This window comes from Oncorhynchus tshawytscha, linkage group LG28 (genome assembly GCF_018296145.1).
Source record: "Oncorhynchus tshawytscha isolate Ot180627B linkage group LG28, Otsh_v2.0, whole genome shotgun sequence".
Lineage (NCBI taxonomy): Eukaryota > Metazoa > Chordata > Actinopteri > Salmoniformes > Salmonidae > Oncorhynchus > Oncorhynchus tshawytscha.
Window position 1 is genome coordinate 366,458 of NC_056456.1, and position 17,791 is coordinate 384,248.

Sequence of the window (17,791 nt, forward strand, 5' to 3'; positions counted from 1 at the left end):
AACAGACTACACCACATCCTAGTCAACTAAACAACAGACTAACTCTAGTACCACATCCTAGTCTGGACTACCCCTGTCAACTAACAGACTAACTCTAGTACCACATCCTAGTCTGGACTACACCCTGTCAACTAACAGACTAACTCTAGTACCACATCCTAGTCTGGACTACCCCTGTCAACTAACAGACTAACTCTAGTACCACATCCTAGTCTGGACTACCCCCCTGTCAACTAACAGACTAACTCTAGTACCACATCCTAGTCTGGACTACACCCTGTCAACTAACAGACTAACTCTAGTACCACATCCTAGTCTGGACTACCCCCTGTCAACTAACAGACTAACTCTAGTACCACATCCTAGTCTGGACTACCCCCTGTCAACTAACAGACTAACTCTAGTACCACATCCTAGTCTGGACTACCCCTGTCAACTAACAGACTAACTCTAGTACCACATCCTAGTCTGGACTACACCCTGTCAACTAACAGACTAACTCTAGTACCACATCCTAGTCTGGACTACCCCCTGTCAACTAATAGACTAACTCTAGTACCACATCCTAGTCTGGACTACCCCCTGTCAACTAACAGACTAACTCTAGTACCACATCCTAGTCTGGACTACACCCTGTCAACTAACAGACTAACTCTAGTACCACATCCTAGTCTGGACTACCCCTGTCAACTAACAGACTAACTCTAGTACCACATCCTAGTCTGGACTACCCCTGTCAACTAACAGACTAACTCTAGTACCACATCCTAGTCTGGACTACACCCTGTCAACTAACAGACTAACTCTAGTACCACATCCTAGTCTGGACTACCCCCTGTCAACTAACAGACTAACTCTAGTACCACATCCTAGTCTGGACTACCCCCAACTCAACTAACAGACTAACTCTAGTACCACATCCTAGTCTGGACTACACCCTGTCAACTAACAGACTAACTCTAGTACCACATCCTAGTCTGGACTACCCCCTGTCAACTAACAGACTAACTCTAGTACCACATCCTAGTCTGGACTACCCCCTGTCAACTAACAGACTAACTCTAGTACATCACGAACCTCACCTGTTTTTATGGTCTGCGTATGTTCATCTATCATTATCAAGTGAAATCATTTCAACCAGGGGCCGATAGGCAGCCATTTTCTTCCCAGTTCCTGTAGTTGTGATGGTCTGAGGAGGGATGGGGGTTAGCGCTGTGATTTTAAGGCTATGTAAACCACAGGGATGGTACTGTAGTGACCCTGGAGACAGGTCAGATCAGATCCATCCACATGTGTTTTCATCACAGGTTAGGGTGTTGGGTGTTGGGGATCAGTCTCATGTGTTTTCATCGCAGGTTAGGGTGATGGGTGTTGGGCTATGCGTATCAGTCTCATGCTAGTAGCTAGTAGTATATAAAATGATGTACCTATTAGGGTTGTTCTGATATAGCCCCTGGTACAGTAAGCAGACATTCATTCACGTGTGTGTGTGTGTGCGTGCGTCTGTGTGTGTGTGTGATATGAATGCAATGGTGAAGGTATGTGGTGTTGTGTCACACTCCACTACGTTGATGCATACAGTGAACGTCTCCGATTGGTCCCTCATCAGTCATGTGCCTGCTCCAGGCCCTCTCATTGGCCCAGAGGACCAAGAAACATAACATTTATGAACCTTTATCCTGATGTTCATCTCCCTCTCTTCCACGGAGCGTGTCTCCTCTTTCAACTCCATCTTGTGATAGGCTCTCATCTACCTATCCTCCCTCCTCCTCCCCTCTCCTCTACCTATCCTCTCTCCACCTCCCCTCTCCCTATCCTCTCTCCTCCCCCTATCCTCTCTCCCCTCTCCCTGTCCTCTCTCCTCCCCTCTCCCTATCCTCTCTCCTCCCTCCTCCCTATCCTCTCTCCTCCCTGTCCTCTCTCCTCCCTGTCCTCTCTCCTCTCCCCACCTCTCCTCTCTCCTCCCTGTCCTCTCTTCTCCCCTCTCTCTATCCTCTCTCCTCCCTCCTCCCTATCCTCTCTCCTCCCTGTCCTCTCTCCTCCCTATCCTCTCTCCTCTCCCCACCTCTCCTCTCCTCTCCTCACCTCCCTCACCTCCTCTCCCTATCCTCCCTCCTCCCTATCCTCTCTCCCCCTATCCTCTCTCCTCCTTGTCCTCTCCCCACCTCTCCTCTCCCTATCCTCTCTCCTCCCTGTCCTCTCCCCCCTTCTCTACCTATCCTCTCTCCACCTCTTTTCTCCTCTATCTATCCTCTCTCCACATCTCCTCATCATCTGCCCTCCTCTACAGGGCGTGTCTCGGCCTTCAGTTTGACAAAGTCCTTGGCCACCTCGTCGGCCGCACGCTGAGACAAGATACGCATCACCGTTACGCCCGTCTCGTCCTTCTGGATTGTTCCGCCCAGCGGGCACCAGCACACACACGACTTCCTGTCAGCCACGTCTCGGAGCTGGACCACGGCCACGCCCACAACACGGTCGGCCCGGCCGAAACAGTAGTCCTTCACCGTCACCTGCAGCTCATAGCAGTCTGGAGACTCCTTACCCAGGATACTGTTGGAGGGGGAGAGCGAAGAGGCAGAAGTGGTTCAACATTGTTGTATAGTGTACACTACAGACTAATGGTGGAGTCCTAACTTTAAATCTGTGCACATTACTGGAAATCCAACAGTGGAGAATGGATGGCTGTTGTACAGTAGGATCTACATCTAACAGTGGAGAATGGATGGATGTTGTACAGTAGGATCTACATCTAACAGTGGAGAATGGACGGTTGTTGTACAGTAGGATCTACATCTAACAGTGGAGAATGGATGGTTGTTGTACAGTAGGATCTACATCTAACAGTGGAGAATGGATGGTTGTTGTACAGTAGGATCTACATCTAACAGTGGAGAATGGACGGTTGTTGTACAGTAGGATCTACATCTAACAGTGGAGAATGGAACAGTAGGATCTACATCTAACAGTGGAGAATGGACAGTTGTTGGATCTACATCTAACAGTGGAGAATGGATGGCTGTTGTACAGTAGGATCTACATCTAACAGTGGAGAATGGATGGTTGTTGTACAGTAGGATCTACATCTAACAGTGGAGAATGGATGGCTGTTGTACAGTAGGATCTACATCTAACAGTGGAGAATGGATGGTTGTTGTACAGTAGGATCTACATCTAACAGTGGAGAATGGACGGTTGTTGTACAGTAGGATCTACATCTAACAGTGGAGAATGGATGGCTGTTGTACAGTAGGATCTACATCTAACAGTGGAGAATGGATGGTTGTTGTACTTGACCTTTTTATAAAGCTTTGGTAATTAATATTTATTTCAAAGTAATCTCACGAGCCAAACCCTCTAGTTTTGGCACTTGCGCTGCCGTAGCGCCAGCAGAAAATAGTTGTCAGGTGGTGAACACCTGAAAGTGGAGTTAAGGTGAAGGGCGACCTACAGGTGTTGGGTGGAAACACAGTGGGTTAAGAACTCACAATTGGAAGGTCTCATTGTACTTGGCTGTCCAGCTGTTGTTCTTTGACTTGGTAGTGAACTTCCTCTTCTGGGCTGCAAGGAGCGGACCAATCATATTGACCTCCACGAAGGGACGGAACATCCCTGATGTCTGCCACTTCATGTCATTCACCGCTATCACTGTAGGGGAGAGAGAGATGGGGGAGGGGGAGAGATAGACACAGGGGGAGGGGGAGAGAGAGACAGAGAGGGGGAGAGAGAGACAGGGGGAGACGGGGAGGAGGGGAGAGAGAGACATGGGGGTAGGGGGAGAGAGAGAGAGACAGAGGGGGAGAGGATAGAGACGGGGGGGGACAGAGACGGGGAGGAGGGGAGAGAGAGACATGGGGGAGGGGGAGAGAGAGACAGAGGGGGGAGTGAGAGAAAGAGCGAGGGGACAACAGGTGAGAAATTAAAGCAATCGGTGTGAGAGCAGTAGATGGAAGGAGAAGGAGATAGGGAGATGGAATGATGAGAGATGAAAAGATGAGAGATGGAAAGATGAGAGATGGAAAGATGGAGAGTTGAGAGACGGAAAGATGAGATATGGAGAGATGAGATTGAGAGATGGAGAGATGAGAGATGGAGAGTTGAGAGACGGAAAGATGAGATATGGAGAGATGAGATTGAGAGATGGAGAGATGAGATGGAAAGATGAGATGGAAAGATGAGAGATTTAGAGATGGAGAGATGAGAGATGGAAAGATGAGAGATGGAGAGATGGAAAGATGAGAGATGGAAAGATGAGAGACAGCGAGATGGAAAGATGAGATGGAAAAATGAGAGATGGAAAGATGAAATATGGAGTGATGGAGAGATGAGATATGGAAAAGTGAGAGATGGAGAGATGAGAGATAAGATGGAAAGATAAGAGATGGAGAGATGAGATGGAAAGATGAGAGATGGAAAGATGAGATGGAAAGATGAGAGATTGGGAGATGAGATGGAAAGATGAGATGGAAAGATGAGAGATTGAGAGATGGAACGATGAGATATGGAGAGATGAGAGATGGAAAGATGAGAGACGGAGAGATGGAGAGATGAGATGAAAAGGTATGAGATGGAAAGATGAGAGATGATGAGATGAGAGGGAAAGATGAGAGATGGTGAGATGAGATGGAAAGATGAGATGGGGAGAGATGAGATGGAAAAATGAGAGATGGAGAGATGAGAGATGAGATGGAAAGATGAGAGATGGAGAGATGAGATGGGGAGAGATGAGATGGGGAGAGATGAGAGAGACGAGATGGAGAGATGAGAGATGAGATGGAAAGATGAGATGGAAAGATGAGAGATGGAGAGATGAAAGATGGAAAGATGTGAGATGGAGAGATGAGAGATGGAAAGATGTGAGATGGAGAGATGGAGAGAGGAGAGATTGAGAGAGGAGAAGGAAAGATGAGAGGTGGAGAGAGTTGGAAAGATGAGAGATTGTGAGATGGAAAGATGAGAGATGAGATGGAAAGATGAGAGGGAAAGATGAGAGATGTAGAGATGAGAGATGAGATCGAGAGATGAGAGATTGAGAGATGAGAGATGGAGAGATGAGAGATTGAGAGATGGAGAGATGAGAGATGGAGAGATGAGATGATGAGACGGAAAGATGAGAGAGAAAGATGAGAGACGGAAAGATGAGAGACGGAAAGATGAGAGATGAGAGATGGAAAGATGTGATTGAGAGATGGAAAGGTGAGAGATGGAAAGATGAGATGGAGAGAAGATAGATGGAAAGATGAGAGATTGAGAGATGAGCGATGGAAAGATGAGATTGAGAGATGGAAAGGTGAGAGATGGAAAGATGAGATGGAGAGAAGGTAGATGGAAAGATGAGAGACGGAGAGATGGAAAATTGAGAGAGGGAGAGATGAGAGATGGAAATGTTTGACAATAGGACAGAGAGATGAAAATGTTTGAGTTATGAGGTGTGTTTTGTGCTGTCCAGTTTGATCTGAGGTGGACAGGACAGGACAGGTGTAGTGGGATGTCTGGCTCACCTCTGATGTTGACCTTGTGGATCTTGTCTTTGCCTGGAGGCACCATGTCTACCTGGATCTGGGCCTCACCAACAGGCTTCTCCACTCCTGAACCTGAGAGTCAATGTACATCACAAATTATCACACCACTATTACCATTTACTAAGCAACCAAACATGTTCATTCACTTCATTCTATCATTGAGCTATTATATGTAAATTAATTAGCTATAACACATTATTTTAAGGAAATCTAACATTATTACCACATTACACATTACGCTTATAATCCATCTATAACACTATAACATACCTCTGTCTGGCCGAACCTTCTCATTGGGGGTAATCCTGATGCCCATCCCATTATGAACTAGAGAACGAGAGAAGAGAGTGAAAAAGTGACAACTCTATGCTGACCTCTATTGGCATGATAATGGAAATGCATCAATACAGATCATGAGTAAAACTGTCTGTGCATGTAAACAAAAATATATGTTGGTTCTCTGTGTGTGTATGTGTGTGTGTGTGTGTGTGTGTTGTGTGTGTGTGTGTATGTGTGTGTCTCTTACCCTGTGCGTGCTGTGTAGTTACAAAGATCTTGATTAGTGCATCAGTGCTCTGAGAGTAGAGGGACAGAGCATATTTCAGCGAAGATAACTCAGGACTCTTCTCCACATAGGCCTTCTTCAGACCATTACCCCCTGCATGGAAGTATTGCTGAGAGGGAGAGAGAGAGAAAGAGAGAGCGAGAGAGAGAGAGAGAGAAAGAGAGAGAGAGAAAGAGAGAGAAAGAGAAAGAGAGAGAAAGAGAGAGATAGAAAGAGAAAGAGAGAGAAAGAGAGATAGAAAGAGAGAGAAAGAGAGAGAGAAAAAAAGTTAAGAGTATGTATGCATTAGTGTGTACACACTTATTTCTGTGTGTGAGTGTGTTCGTGCGTGTGCGAGTGTGTATTCACCTTGATGGTTTCCAGTGCGGCATCCATGATGACACACTGTTTGGGCGTCAGGCTTTTGGCCTCGCCCCCTCCCTATAGCAACCAGAGTTACAGACAGACATTAGCCACGCCCCGTTGTTTGTTAAACTCCATATGCAAGGAGACAAGTCAGGATACCCTGGCACAGGAGAGGGGCTTATACTGTTCCTAGGCCGGCATTGAAAATAAGAATTTGTTCTTAACTGACGTGCCTAGTTAAATAAAGGCTCAATAAATCAAATAAACAGTATAGTCATTGTAAGACAGAAGTAATTGACAGCGTGGTCTGTACCTTCAGGTTGGACAGTCCCTTGGCAGCAGTCAGTATCTGAGCTCCCTGTAAACATCAAACAAATAATCAGGCATGTCATCAAAGATCAGAGAAGGAGAGGGAGTGAGGTAGGGAGAACCGGGTCAGTTTAGTTAGATTACATCTGTTTCTATCTGTTAAGAATACCCTTGAGATGGGTTTATATTAAAAAGGAACCTAATTCCAGTCGGATGTAAGGCAGGAGGTCTAGAGGCTGGTGCTGGTAGACTGTCTGATGGAACACAGGAGGTCTAGAGGGTGGTGCTGGTAGACTGTCTGATGGAACACAGGAGGTCTAGAGGGTGGTGCTGGTAGACTGTCTGATGGAACACAGGAGGTCTAGAGGGTGGTGCTGGTAGACTGTCTGATGGAACACAGGAGGTCTAGAGGCTGGTGCTGGTAGACTGTCTGATGGAACACAGGAGGTCTAGGGGTGGTGCTGGTAGACTGTCTCATGGAACACAGGAGGTCTAGAGGGTGGTGCTGGTTGACTGTCTGATGGAACACAGGAGGTCTAGGGGCTGGTGCTGGTAGACTGTTTGATGGAACACAGGAGGTCTAGAGGGTGGTGCTGGTAGACTGTCTCATGGAACACAGGAGGTCTACAGGCTGGTGCTGGTAGACTGTTTGATGGAACACAGGAGGTCTAGAGGGTGGTGCTGGTAGACTGTCTGATGGAACACAGGAGGTCTAGAGGCTGGTGCTGGTAGACTGTCTGATGGAACACAGGAGGTCTAGAGGGTGGTGCTGGTAGACTGTCTGATGGAACACAGGAGGTCTAGGGGTGGTGCTGGTAGACTGTCTCATGGAACACAGGAGGTCTACAGGCTGGTGCTGGTAGACTGTTTGATGGAACACAGGAGGTCTAGAGGGTGGTGCTGGTAGACTGTCTCATGGAACACAGGAGGTCTAGAGGCTGGTGCTGGTAGACTGTCTGATGGAACACAGGAGGTCTAGAGGGTGGTGCTGGTAGACTGTCTCATGGAACACAGGAGGTCTAGAGGCTGGTGCTGGTAGACTGTCTCATGGAACACAGGAGGTCTAGAGGGTGGTGCTGGTAGACTGTCTCATAGAACACAGGAGGTCTAGAGGGTGGTGCTGGTAGACTGTCTGATGGAACACAGGAGGTCTAGAGGGTGGTGCTGGTAGACTGTCTGATGGAACACAGGAGGTCTAGAGGCTGGTGCTGGTAGACTGTCTGATGGAACACAGGAGGTCTAGAGGGTGGTGCTGGTAGACTGTCTGATGGAACACAGGAGGTCTAGAGGGTGGTGCTGGTAGACTGTCTGATGGAACACAGGAGGTCTAGAGGCTGGTGCTGGTAGACTGTCTGATGGAACACAGGAGGTCTAGAGGGTGGTGCTGGTAGACTATTGGTATATACAGTATTGTGAGGAGGGCAGATAGACTTACGAAGCCGTCGTTGCTCGGTGGTAAGATGATGGTCTTCTCCAAACTGCTGAGGACGATCTTCCACAGATCCTTCAGTATTCTCTTCAGAACTGTCTTCTCACAGGTGTCAGCAAACAGACTCAGACTGGGGTTATAGGGAGAAGAGGGACACACAAAAACACTGAGGCACACTGGATCCATTTTACCCAGTCACCGACATTAGCATGTTTCAGTCTGTATCATCTCAGACCCCAAAACCAAATCTCTTGTGTGCAAGATACTGTAGCTCTGTCATGACAAACTAGAGACTACTTGAGCCAACATGGTCTCAGTGTGTGAAACAAGTCTACCAACCTAAATAACACGGATATGAAACTGCACCATTTTTCAGCCCAAATGGCATATGCATCCATATACAGTACATAACCATCTCTGCACCAAAATGGCGTCCGAATGTGTGTCAGCCCCACTCACTTTCCATCCAGGAACTCCATGAGAGGCCTCAGCACGTTGTCAGCGTCGGCCTCAGCTGTCTGACGGTTGGGATGACCTTTGATCTGGTACAGGATCTCTGCCATCTGACGCATGCAGACGGTGAGACGGGCCTGGAAACTAATAACCAATAGAAGACCCAGTCAATCAATCCATCTTGGAAATTGATCAGCTCCCAACCAACACGGAAACATTCAGGAAGGAGTGTGAGCCGCAGTGCAGCTCCCCTGTAGCAGTATAGTGCCTTTCTCAAGGAACGACAGTAGTGGGTGGTAGTTATGCTCTGAAACCAGCAGCTCTTCTGTTGCCAGTTCAGATCCCACTTTTTCATGCCTAACCCTGGGACTAGACCTAATATATATATATATATATATATATGACAGTCCATCATTACTTTAAGACATGAAGGTCAGTCAATCCAGAACATTTCAAGAACTTTGAAAGTTTCTTCAAGTGCAGTCGCAAAAACCATTGAGCACCATGATGAAACCGGCTCTCATGAGGACTGCCAAAGGAAAGGAAGACCCAGAGTTACCTCTGCTGAAGAGGATAAGTGCATTAGAGTTAACTGGCTCTCATGAGGACCGCCACAGGAAAGGAAGACCCAGAGTTACCTCTGCTGAAGAGGAGAAGTGCATTAGAATTAACTGGCTCTCATGAGGACCGCCACAGGAAAGGAAGACCCAGAGTTACCTCTGCTGAAGAGGATAAGTGCATTAGAGTTAACTGGCTCTCATGAGGACCGCCACAGGAAAGGAAGACCCAGAGTTACCTCTGCTGAAGAGGAGAAGTGCATTAGAATTAACTGGCTCTCATGAGGACCGCCACAGGAAAGGAAGACCCAGAGTTACCTCTGCTGAAGAGGATAAGTGCATTAGAGTTAACTGGCTCTCATGAGGACCGCCACAGGAAAGGAAGACCCAGAGTTACCTCTGCTGAAGAGGATAAGTGCATTAAAGTTAACTGCACCTCAGAAATTGCAGCCCAAAATAAATGCTTCACAGAGTTCAAGTAACAGACACATCTCAACATCAACTGTTCAGAGGAGACTGCGTGAATCAGGCCTTTATGGTCGAATTGCTGCAAAGAAACCACTACTAAAGGACTCCAATAAGAAGTGACTTGCCTGGGCCAAGAAACATGAGCTAATGACATTAAACCATGGGAAATCAGTTCTTCTGATGGATGGGTCCAAATTGGAGATTTGCGTTTACCACTGTCGTATCTGTGTGAGATGCAGTGTAGGTGAATGGATGATCTCTGCATGTGTGGTTCCCACCGTGAAGCATGGAGGAGGAGGTGTGATGGTGCGGGGGTGCTTTGCTGGTGACACTGTTTGTGATTTATTTAGAATTCAAGGCATGCTTAAACAGCATGGCTACCACGGCATTCTTCAGCAATACACCATCCCATCTGAATTGCGGTTAGTGGGACTATCATTTGTTTTTCAACAGGACAATGACCCAACACACCTCCAGGCTGTGTAAGGGCTATTTGACCAAGAAAGAGAGTGATGGAGTGCAGCATCAGATGACCTGGCCTCCACAATCACCCGACCTCAACCCAATTGAGATGTTTTGGGATGAGTTGGACCACAGAGTGAAGGAAAAACAACCAAACGCTCAGCATATCTGGGAACACTGTTGGAAAAGTATTCCACGTGAAGCTGGTTGAGAGAATGCCAAGAGCGTGCAAAGCTGTAATCAAGGCAAAGGGGGGCTACTTTGAAGAATCTTAAATCTTAAATATATTTTGATTTGTTTAACACTTTTTTGGTTACTACATGATTCCATATGTGTTATTTCATTGTTTTGATGTCTTCACTATTATTCTACAATGTAGAAAATAGTAAAAATATAGAAGACTAGATTAGGGCAGGAGGTCTGAGCTACCTATCACCCTGCAAACTAGAGTAGGAGGTCTGAGCTACCTATCACCCTGTAGACTAGAGTAGGAGGTCTGAGCTACCTTTCACCCTGTAGACTAGAGTAGGAGGTCTGAGCTACCTATCACCCTGTAGAGTAGAGTAGGAGGTCTGAGCTACCTATCACCCTGTAGACTAGAGTAGGAGGTCTGAGCTACCTATCACCCTGTAGAGTAGAGTAGTAGGTCTAAGCTACCTAGCACCCTGTAGAGTAGAGTAGGAGGTCTAAGCTACCTATCACCCTGTAGACCTGGGATGGGCAATTTTGGGTCTGGGGGACACAGTTGCTGCAGTGGCTCGCGGGTCTGCGTACCCACATCCATACCCACACATGCAGTCAGAGACGGCCCTAGCCCTTTAGGGGCCCTAATTGTGGTAGGGTGTTTCTGATTGGCTCACCTCTTGCCGAACATGGCGCTCAGGTTGTCCAGGACGGTGGCCAGTTTGACCTGCAGGTCATTCAAGATGTCCGCAGCTTCCGAATCCAGCTACAGACAGAGAGACAGAGAGACAGAGAGAGAGAGATTGAGAGAGAGAGAGAGAGAGAGAGAGACAGAGAGAGAGAGAAAATGAGAAAATGAGAGACAGAGAGCGGAGAGAGAGAGACAGAGAGAGAGAGAGAGAGAGAAAATGAGAGAGAGAGAGAGAGAGACAGAGAGACAGAGAGAGAGAGAAAAATGAGAGAGAGAAAAATGAGAGACAGAGAGAGAGAGAGAGACAGAGAGAGAGAGAGAGAGAGAGAGAGAGAGAGAGAGAGAGAGAGAGAGAGAAAGAGAGAGATAATGGCAGGTTAGTCAAGTATTCCCATTGTCATCAGGGCTCGACTCACATCTACTTGCGCAGTAACTGTCTCACCACCTCACAAGTAGTGACCTATTCTGAGTTACACCAGAATATCACTGAGGAGACAAAGCAAAACTCTAGTGTAGAACATTCTCCTATCCTAAAACCTCTCTGCACAATACACACCTCAGAAATCATTTCAGTCAAGGAAACCATGACTCCTGTTCTAGCATTGGATCTGAATGTTGTTAACCTTGATACCAAGGTTCTCCACTTCACTCTGATTGAAACAAGGCATCCGCAGTGCAGGCCTGACGTTAACAATATCCCTCCTGACCCTGGTTCATTTACTGCAGGCCTGACGTTAACAATATCCCTCCTGACCCTGGTTCATTTACTGTAGGCCTGACGTTAACAATATCCCTCCTGACCCTGGTTCATTTACTGCAGGCCTGACGTTAACAATATCCCTCCTGACCCTGGTTCATTTACTGTAGGCCTGACGTTAACAATATCCCTCCTGACCCTGGTTCATTTACTGCAGGCCTGACGTTAACAATATCCCTCCTGACCCTGGTTCATTTACTGCAGGCCTGATATTAACAATATCCCTCCTGACCCTCGTTCATTCACTGTTCCAGCCCTTCAACTGTCCTGAAGGGACCCTGCTGTGGTAGGAGATGTGGCTGCTCTCAACACATTATGCGACTCAATGCCAGAGACCAGGGTTCCATCTCAGAGAAGACCCTTCCGACTTTCTCCCCTCTCTATCTCTGTGTCTCCTGGTCATTTCTGATCTGTCAAAACCTTGAAAATACATCAGGAGAGTGGAAAGGGACCCTGTGGCTTACAGGATGTAGACTCTAGAATACCGCCATATTATTATATTCAGGTTCTAGCTCTGTGTTAGTCACAGCAGCGGATAGCAGCCATTCAGGTTCTAGCTCTGTGTTAGTCACAGCAGCGGATAGCAGCCATTCAGGTTCTAGCTCTGTGTTAGTCACAGCAGCGGATAGCAGCCATTCAGGTTCTAGCTCTGTGTTAGTCACAGCAGAGGATAGCAGCCATTCAGGTTCTAGCTCTGTGTTAGTCACAGCAGAGGATAGCAGCCATTCAGGTTCTAGCTCTGTGTTAGTCACAGCAGAGGATAGCAGCCATTCAGGTTCTAGCTCTGTGTTAGTCACAGCAGAGGATAGCAGCCATTCAGGTTCTAGCTCTGTGTTAGTCACAGCAGAGGATAGCAGCCATTCAGGTTCTAGCTCTGTGTTAGTCACAGCAGAGGATAGCAGCCATTCAGGTTCTAGCTCTGTGTTAGTCACAGCAGCGGATAGCAGCCATTCAGGTTCTAGCTCTGTGTTAGTCACAGCAGCGGATAGCAGCCATTCAGGTTCTAGCTCTGTGTTAGTCACAGCAGAGGATAGCAGCCATTCAGGTTCTAGCTCTGTGTTAGTCACAGCAGAGGATAGCAGCCATTCAGGTTCTAGCTCTGTGTTAGTCACAGCAGCTGTGAGAATTACAGTAATAGGAAAGGCACAACCAATAATAAATTAACTCAAAGGAACAATCGAATATTAATGTGGTTCCTGAGGAATATTCATGTGGTTCCTGATCAAGGTACTGGGGCGACTATAGGTACAGTATCCATATTGTGAGACATATCCCTGTTGTGAGACATATCCCTATTGTGAGACATATCTCTATTGTTAGACATATCCCTGTTATCCCTATTGTGAGACATATCTCTATTGTTAGACATATCCCTATTGTGAGACATATCCCTGTTGTTAGACATATCCCTGTTGTGAGACATATCCCTATTGTGAGACATATCTCTATTGTAGACATATCCCTGTTATCCCTATTGTGAGACATATCCCTATTGTGAGACATATCTCTATTGTGAGACATATCTCTATTGTGAGACATATCCCTATTGTGAGACATATCCCTATTGTTAGACATATCCCTGTTGTGAGACATATCCCTATTGTTAGACATATCCCTGTTCCCTATTGAGACATATCCCTATTGTGAGACATATCCCTATTGTGAGACATATCCCTATTGTGAGACATATCCCTGTTGTGAGACATATCCCTGTTATCCCTATTGTGAGACATATCCCTGTTTGTTGTTAGACATATCCCTATTGTGAGACATATCCCTGTTATCCCTATTGTGAGACATATCCCTGTCCCTATTGTTAGACATATCCCTATGTGAGACATATCCCTGTTGTGAGACATATCCCTGTTATCCCTATTGTGAGACATATCCCTGTTATCTATTGTGAGACATATCCCTGTTGTGAGACATATCCCTGTTATCCCTATTGTGAGACATATCCCTGTTATCCCTGTTAGACATATCCCTGTTATCCCTATTGTGAGACATATCCCCCTATTGAGACATATCCCTATTGTTAGACATATCCCTGTTATCCCTATTGAGACATATCCCTATTGTGAGACATATCCCTGTTGTGAGACATATCCCTATTGTGAGACATATCCCTGTTGTGAGACATATCCCTGTTGTGAGACATATCTCTATTGTTAGACATATCCCTGTTATCCCTATTGTGAGACATATCTCTATTGTTAGACATATCCCTATTGTGAGACATATCCCTATTGTTAGACATATCCCTGTTGTGAGACATATCCCTATTGTGAGACATATCCCTGTTGTGAGACATATCCCTATTGTGAGACATATCCCTATTGTGAGACATATCCCTGTTGTTAGACATATCCCTGTTGTGAGACATATCTCTATTGTGAGACATATCCCTGTTGTGAGACATATCCCTATTGTTAGACATATCCCTGTTGTGAGACATATCCCTATTGTTAGACATATCCCTGTTGTGAGACATATCCCTGTTGTTAGACATATCCCTATTGTGAGACATATCTCTATTGTTAGACATATCCCTGTTATCCCTATTGTGAGACATATCTCTATTGTGAGACATATCCCTGTTGTTAGACATATCCCTATTGTGAGACATATCCCTATTGTTAGACATATCCCTGTTGTGAGACATATCCCTATTGTTAGACATATCCCTGTTGTGAGACATATCTCTATTGTGAGACATATCCCTGTTGTTAGACATATCCCTATTGTGAGACATATCCCTATTGTTAGACATATCCCTGTTGTGAGACATATCCCTATTGTTAGACATATCCCTGTTGTGAGACATATCCCTATTGTGAGACATATCCCTATTGTTAGACATATCCCTGTTGTGAGACATATCCCTATTGTTAGACATATCCCTGTTGTGAGACATATCCCTATTGTGAGACATATCCCTGTTGTTAGACATATCCCTATTGTGAGACATATCTCTATTGTTAGACATATCCCTGTTGTGAGACATATCCCTGTTGTGAGACATATCCCTGTTGTTAGACATACAGTGGGGTAAAAAAGTATTTAGTCAGCCACCAATTGTGCAAGTTCTCCCACTTAAAAAGATGAGAGAGGCCTGTGATTTTCATCATAGGTACACTTCAACTATGACAGACAAAATGAGAAAAAAATTCCAGAAAATCACATTGTAGGATTTTTAAATTAATTAATTTGCAAATTATGGTGGGAAATAAGTATTTGGTCAATAACAAAAGTTTATCTCAATACTTTGTTATATACCCTTTGTTGGCAATGACAGAGGTCAAACATTTTCTGTAAGTCTTCACAAGGTTTTCACACACTGTTGCTGGTATTTTGGCCCATTCCTCCATGCAGATCTCCTCTAGAGCAGTGATGTTTTGGGGCTGTTGCTGGGCAACACGGACTTTCAACTCCCTCCAAAGATTTTCTATGGGGTTGAGATCTGGAGACTGGCTAGGCCACTCCAGGACCTTGAAATGCTTCTTACGAAGCCACTCCTTCATTGCTCGGGCGGTGTGTTTGGGATCATTGTCATGCTGAAAGACCCAGGCACGTTTCATCTTCAATGCCCTTGCTGATGGAAGGAGGTTTTCACTCAAAATCTCACGATACATGGCCCCATTCATTCTTTCCTTTACACGGATCAGTCGTCCTGGTCCCTTTGCAGAAAAACAGCCCCTAAGCATGATGTTTCCACCCCCATGCTTCACAGTAGGTATGGTGTTCTTTGGATGCAACTTAGCATTCTTTGTCCTCCAAACACGACGAGTTCAGTTTTTACCAAAAAGTTCTATTTTGGTTTCATCTGACCATGTGACATTCTCCCAAACTTCTTCTGGATCATCCAAATGCTCTCTAGAAACTTCAGACGGGCCTGGACATGTACTGGCTTAAGCAGGGGGACACGTCTGGCACTGCAGGATTTGAGTCCCTGTCGGCCTGTTGTGTTACTAATGGTAGGGTTTGTTACTTTGGTCCCAGCTGTCTGCAGGTCATTCACTAGGTCCCCCCGTGTGGTTCTGGGATTTTTGCTCACCGTTCTTGTGATAATTTTGACCCACGGGGTGAGATCTTGCGTGGAGCCCCAGATCGAGGGAGATTATCAGTGGTCTTGTATGTCTTCCATTTCCTAATAATTGCTCCCACAGTTGATTTCTTCAAACCAAGCTGCTTACCTATTGCAGATTCAGTCTTCCCAGCCTGGTGCAGGTCTACAATTTGGTTTCTGGTGTCCTTTGACAGCTCTTTGGTCTTGGCCATAGTGGAGTTTGGAGTGTGACTGTTTGAGTTTGTGGACAGGTGTCTTTTATACTGATAACAAGTTCAAACAGGTGCCATTAATACAGGTAACGAGTGGAGGACAGAGGAGCCTCTTAAAGAAGAAGTTACAGGTCTGTGAGAGACAGAAATCTTGCTTGTTTGTAGTTGACCAAATACTTATTTTCCACCATAATTTGCAAATAAATAAATTAAAAATCCTACAATGTGATTTTCTGGATTTTTTAATATATCCCTGTTGTGAGACATATCCCTGCAGGAGCTGGTGCACACACACATAAAACTACAGGAAAACATTCAAGGAGAGCACTGTTCAACTGCAACACAAAATGTGCTAATACACACTCGGGTGTGTTTCTGCATCAGTACAACAGACAGACAGAGATTCAACCTGTTTGACCTGGTCTCTACCTCAGCTTACCTTCACTGTCTCTCAACCTGTCTAATCTGGTCTCTACTTCAGCCTACCTTCACTGTCTCTCAACCTGTCTGACCTGGTCTCTACCTCAGCCTACCTTCACTGTCTCTCAACCTGTCTTATCTGGTCTCTACCTCAGCTTACCTTCACTGTCTCATCCTGTCTGATCTGGTCTCTACCTCATCTTACCTTCACTGTCTCAACCTGTCTGATCTGGTCTCTACCTCAGCCTACCTTCACTGTCTCAACCTGTCTGATCTGGTCTCTACCTCAGCTTACCTTCACTGTCTCAACCTGTCTGACCTGGTCTCTACCTCAGCCTACCTTCACTGTCTCTCAACCTGTCTGATCTGGTCTCTACCTCAGCCTACCTTCACTGTCTCAACCTGTCTGATCTGGTCTCTACCTCAGCCTACCTTCACTGTCTCTCAACCTGTCTGACCTGGTCTCTACCTCAGCTTACCTTCACTTCACTGTCTCTCAACCTGTCTGATCTGGTCTCTACCTCAGCCTACCTTCACTGTCTCAACCTGTCTGATCTGGTCTCTACCTCAGCTTACCTTCACTGTCTCTCAACCTGTCTGATCTGGTCTCTACCTCAGCCTACCTTCACTGTCTCAACCTGTCTGATCTGGTCTCTACCTCAGCTTACCTTCTTCATGCCCGCTGTGGCTTCAATCTATCCAGAAGGACATAGAAAAATGAGAGAAAACAGAAAAAAGGACAGGAGAAAATAAAAAGTTGAGTGGGCTGATAACGTTAGCAGACACCATATGTTGACTATTATGCTGTATGCAATTTACCATAAAACCTATCCAATGTTTTTCCAATGGTTTCAGTTGCTACGTAGAATACAGTATTGTATTGGTGAGGGGGTGAATGAGGTGTAGAATACAGTATTGTATTGGTGAGGGGGTGAATGAGGTGTAGAATACAGTATTGTATTGGTGAGGGGGTGAATAGTGTGTAGAATACAGTACTGTATTGGTGGGGGGTGAACATGGTGTAGAATACAGTATTGTATTGGTGGGGGGTGAATAGGGTGTAGAACACAGTATTGTATTGGTGGGGGGGGTGAACATGGTGTAGAATACAGTATTGTATTGGTGGGGGGGGTGAATAGGGTGTAGAACACAGTATTGTATTGGGGGGTGAATAGGGTGTAGAACACAGTATTGTATTGGGGGTGAATAGGGTGTAGAATACAGTATTATATTGGTGTGGGGGGTGAATAGGGTGTAGAATACAGTATTGTATTGGTGGGGGGGGGTGAATAGGGTGTAGAACACAGTATTGTATTGGGGGGTGAATAGGGTGTAGAACACGGTATTGTATT

General features: G+C 45.8%; 1 protein-coding gene and 1 long non-coding RNA gene across 2 annotated transcripts in view; both read right to left on the minus strand.

Annotated features, from left to right (window-relative positions):
• Positions 1 to 320: 320 nt before the first annotated feature.
• Positions 321 to 1,806, minus strand: LOC121841208. Its single transcript, XR_006080231.1, has 2 exons — positions 938 to 1,806; positions 321 to 683 (listed from the first exon to the last, which is right to left on the minus strand). It is a non-coding gene; the product is annotated as an uncharacterized LOC121841208 (long non-coding RNA).
• A 406-nt stretch (positions 1,807 to 2,212) lies between these two features.
• LOC112262517 (protein unc-13 homolog B-like) overlaps positions 2,213 to 17,791 on the minus strand; it is a 174,006-nt gene continuing 158,427 nt past the window's right edge. Inside the window, exons 24-33 of the mRNA XM_042308333.1 lie at positions 10,971 to 11,059; positions 8,630 to 8,767; positions 8,177 to 8,300; positions 6,746 to 6,790; positions 6,436 to 6,507; positions 6,049 to 6,196; positions 5,793 to 5,849; positions 5,502 to 5,594; positions 3,489 to 3,648; positions 2,213 to 2,553 (exon numbers count right to left, since the gene is read on the minus strand). Of these exons, the coding sequence (XP_042164267.1) occupies positions 2,271 to 2,553; positions 3,489 to 3,648; positions 5,502 to 5,594; positions 5,793 to 5,849; positions 6,049 to 6,196; positions 6,436 to 6,507; positions 6,746 to 6,790; positions 8,177 to 8,300; positions 8,630 to 8,767; positions 10,971 to 11,059 (1,209 nt within the window). The 3' untranslated portion in view covers positions 2,213 to 2,270. The remainder of the gene's footprint in view (positions 2,554 to 3,488; positions 3,649 to 5,501; positions 5,595 to 5,792; positions 5,850 to 6,048; positions 6,197 to 6,435; positions 6,508 to 6,745; positions 6,791 to 8,176; positions 8,301 to 8,629; positions 8,768 to 10,970; positions 11,060 to 17,791) is intronic.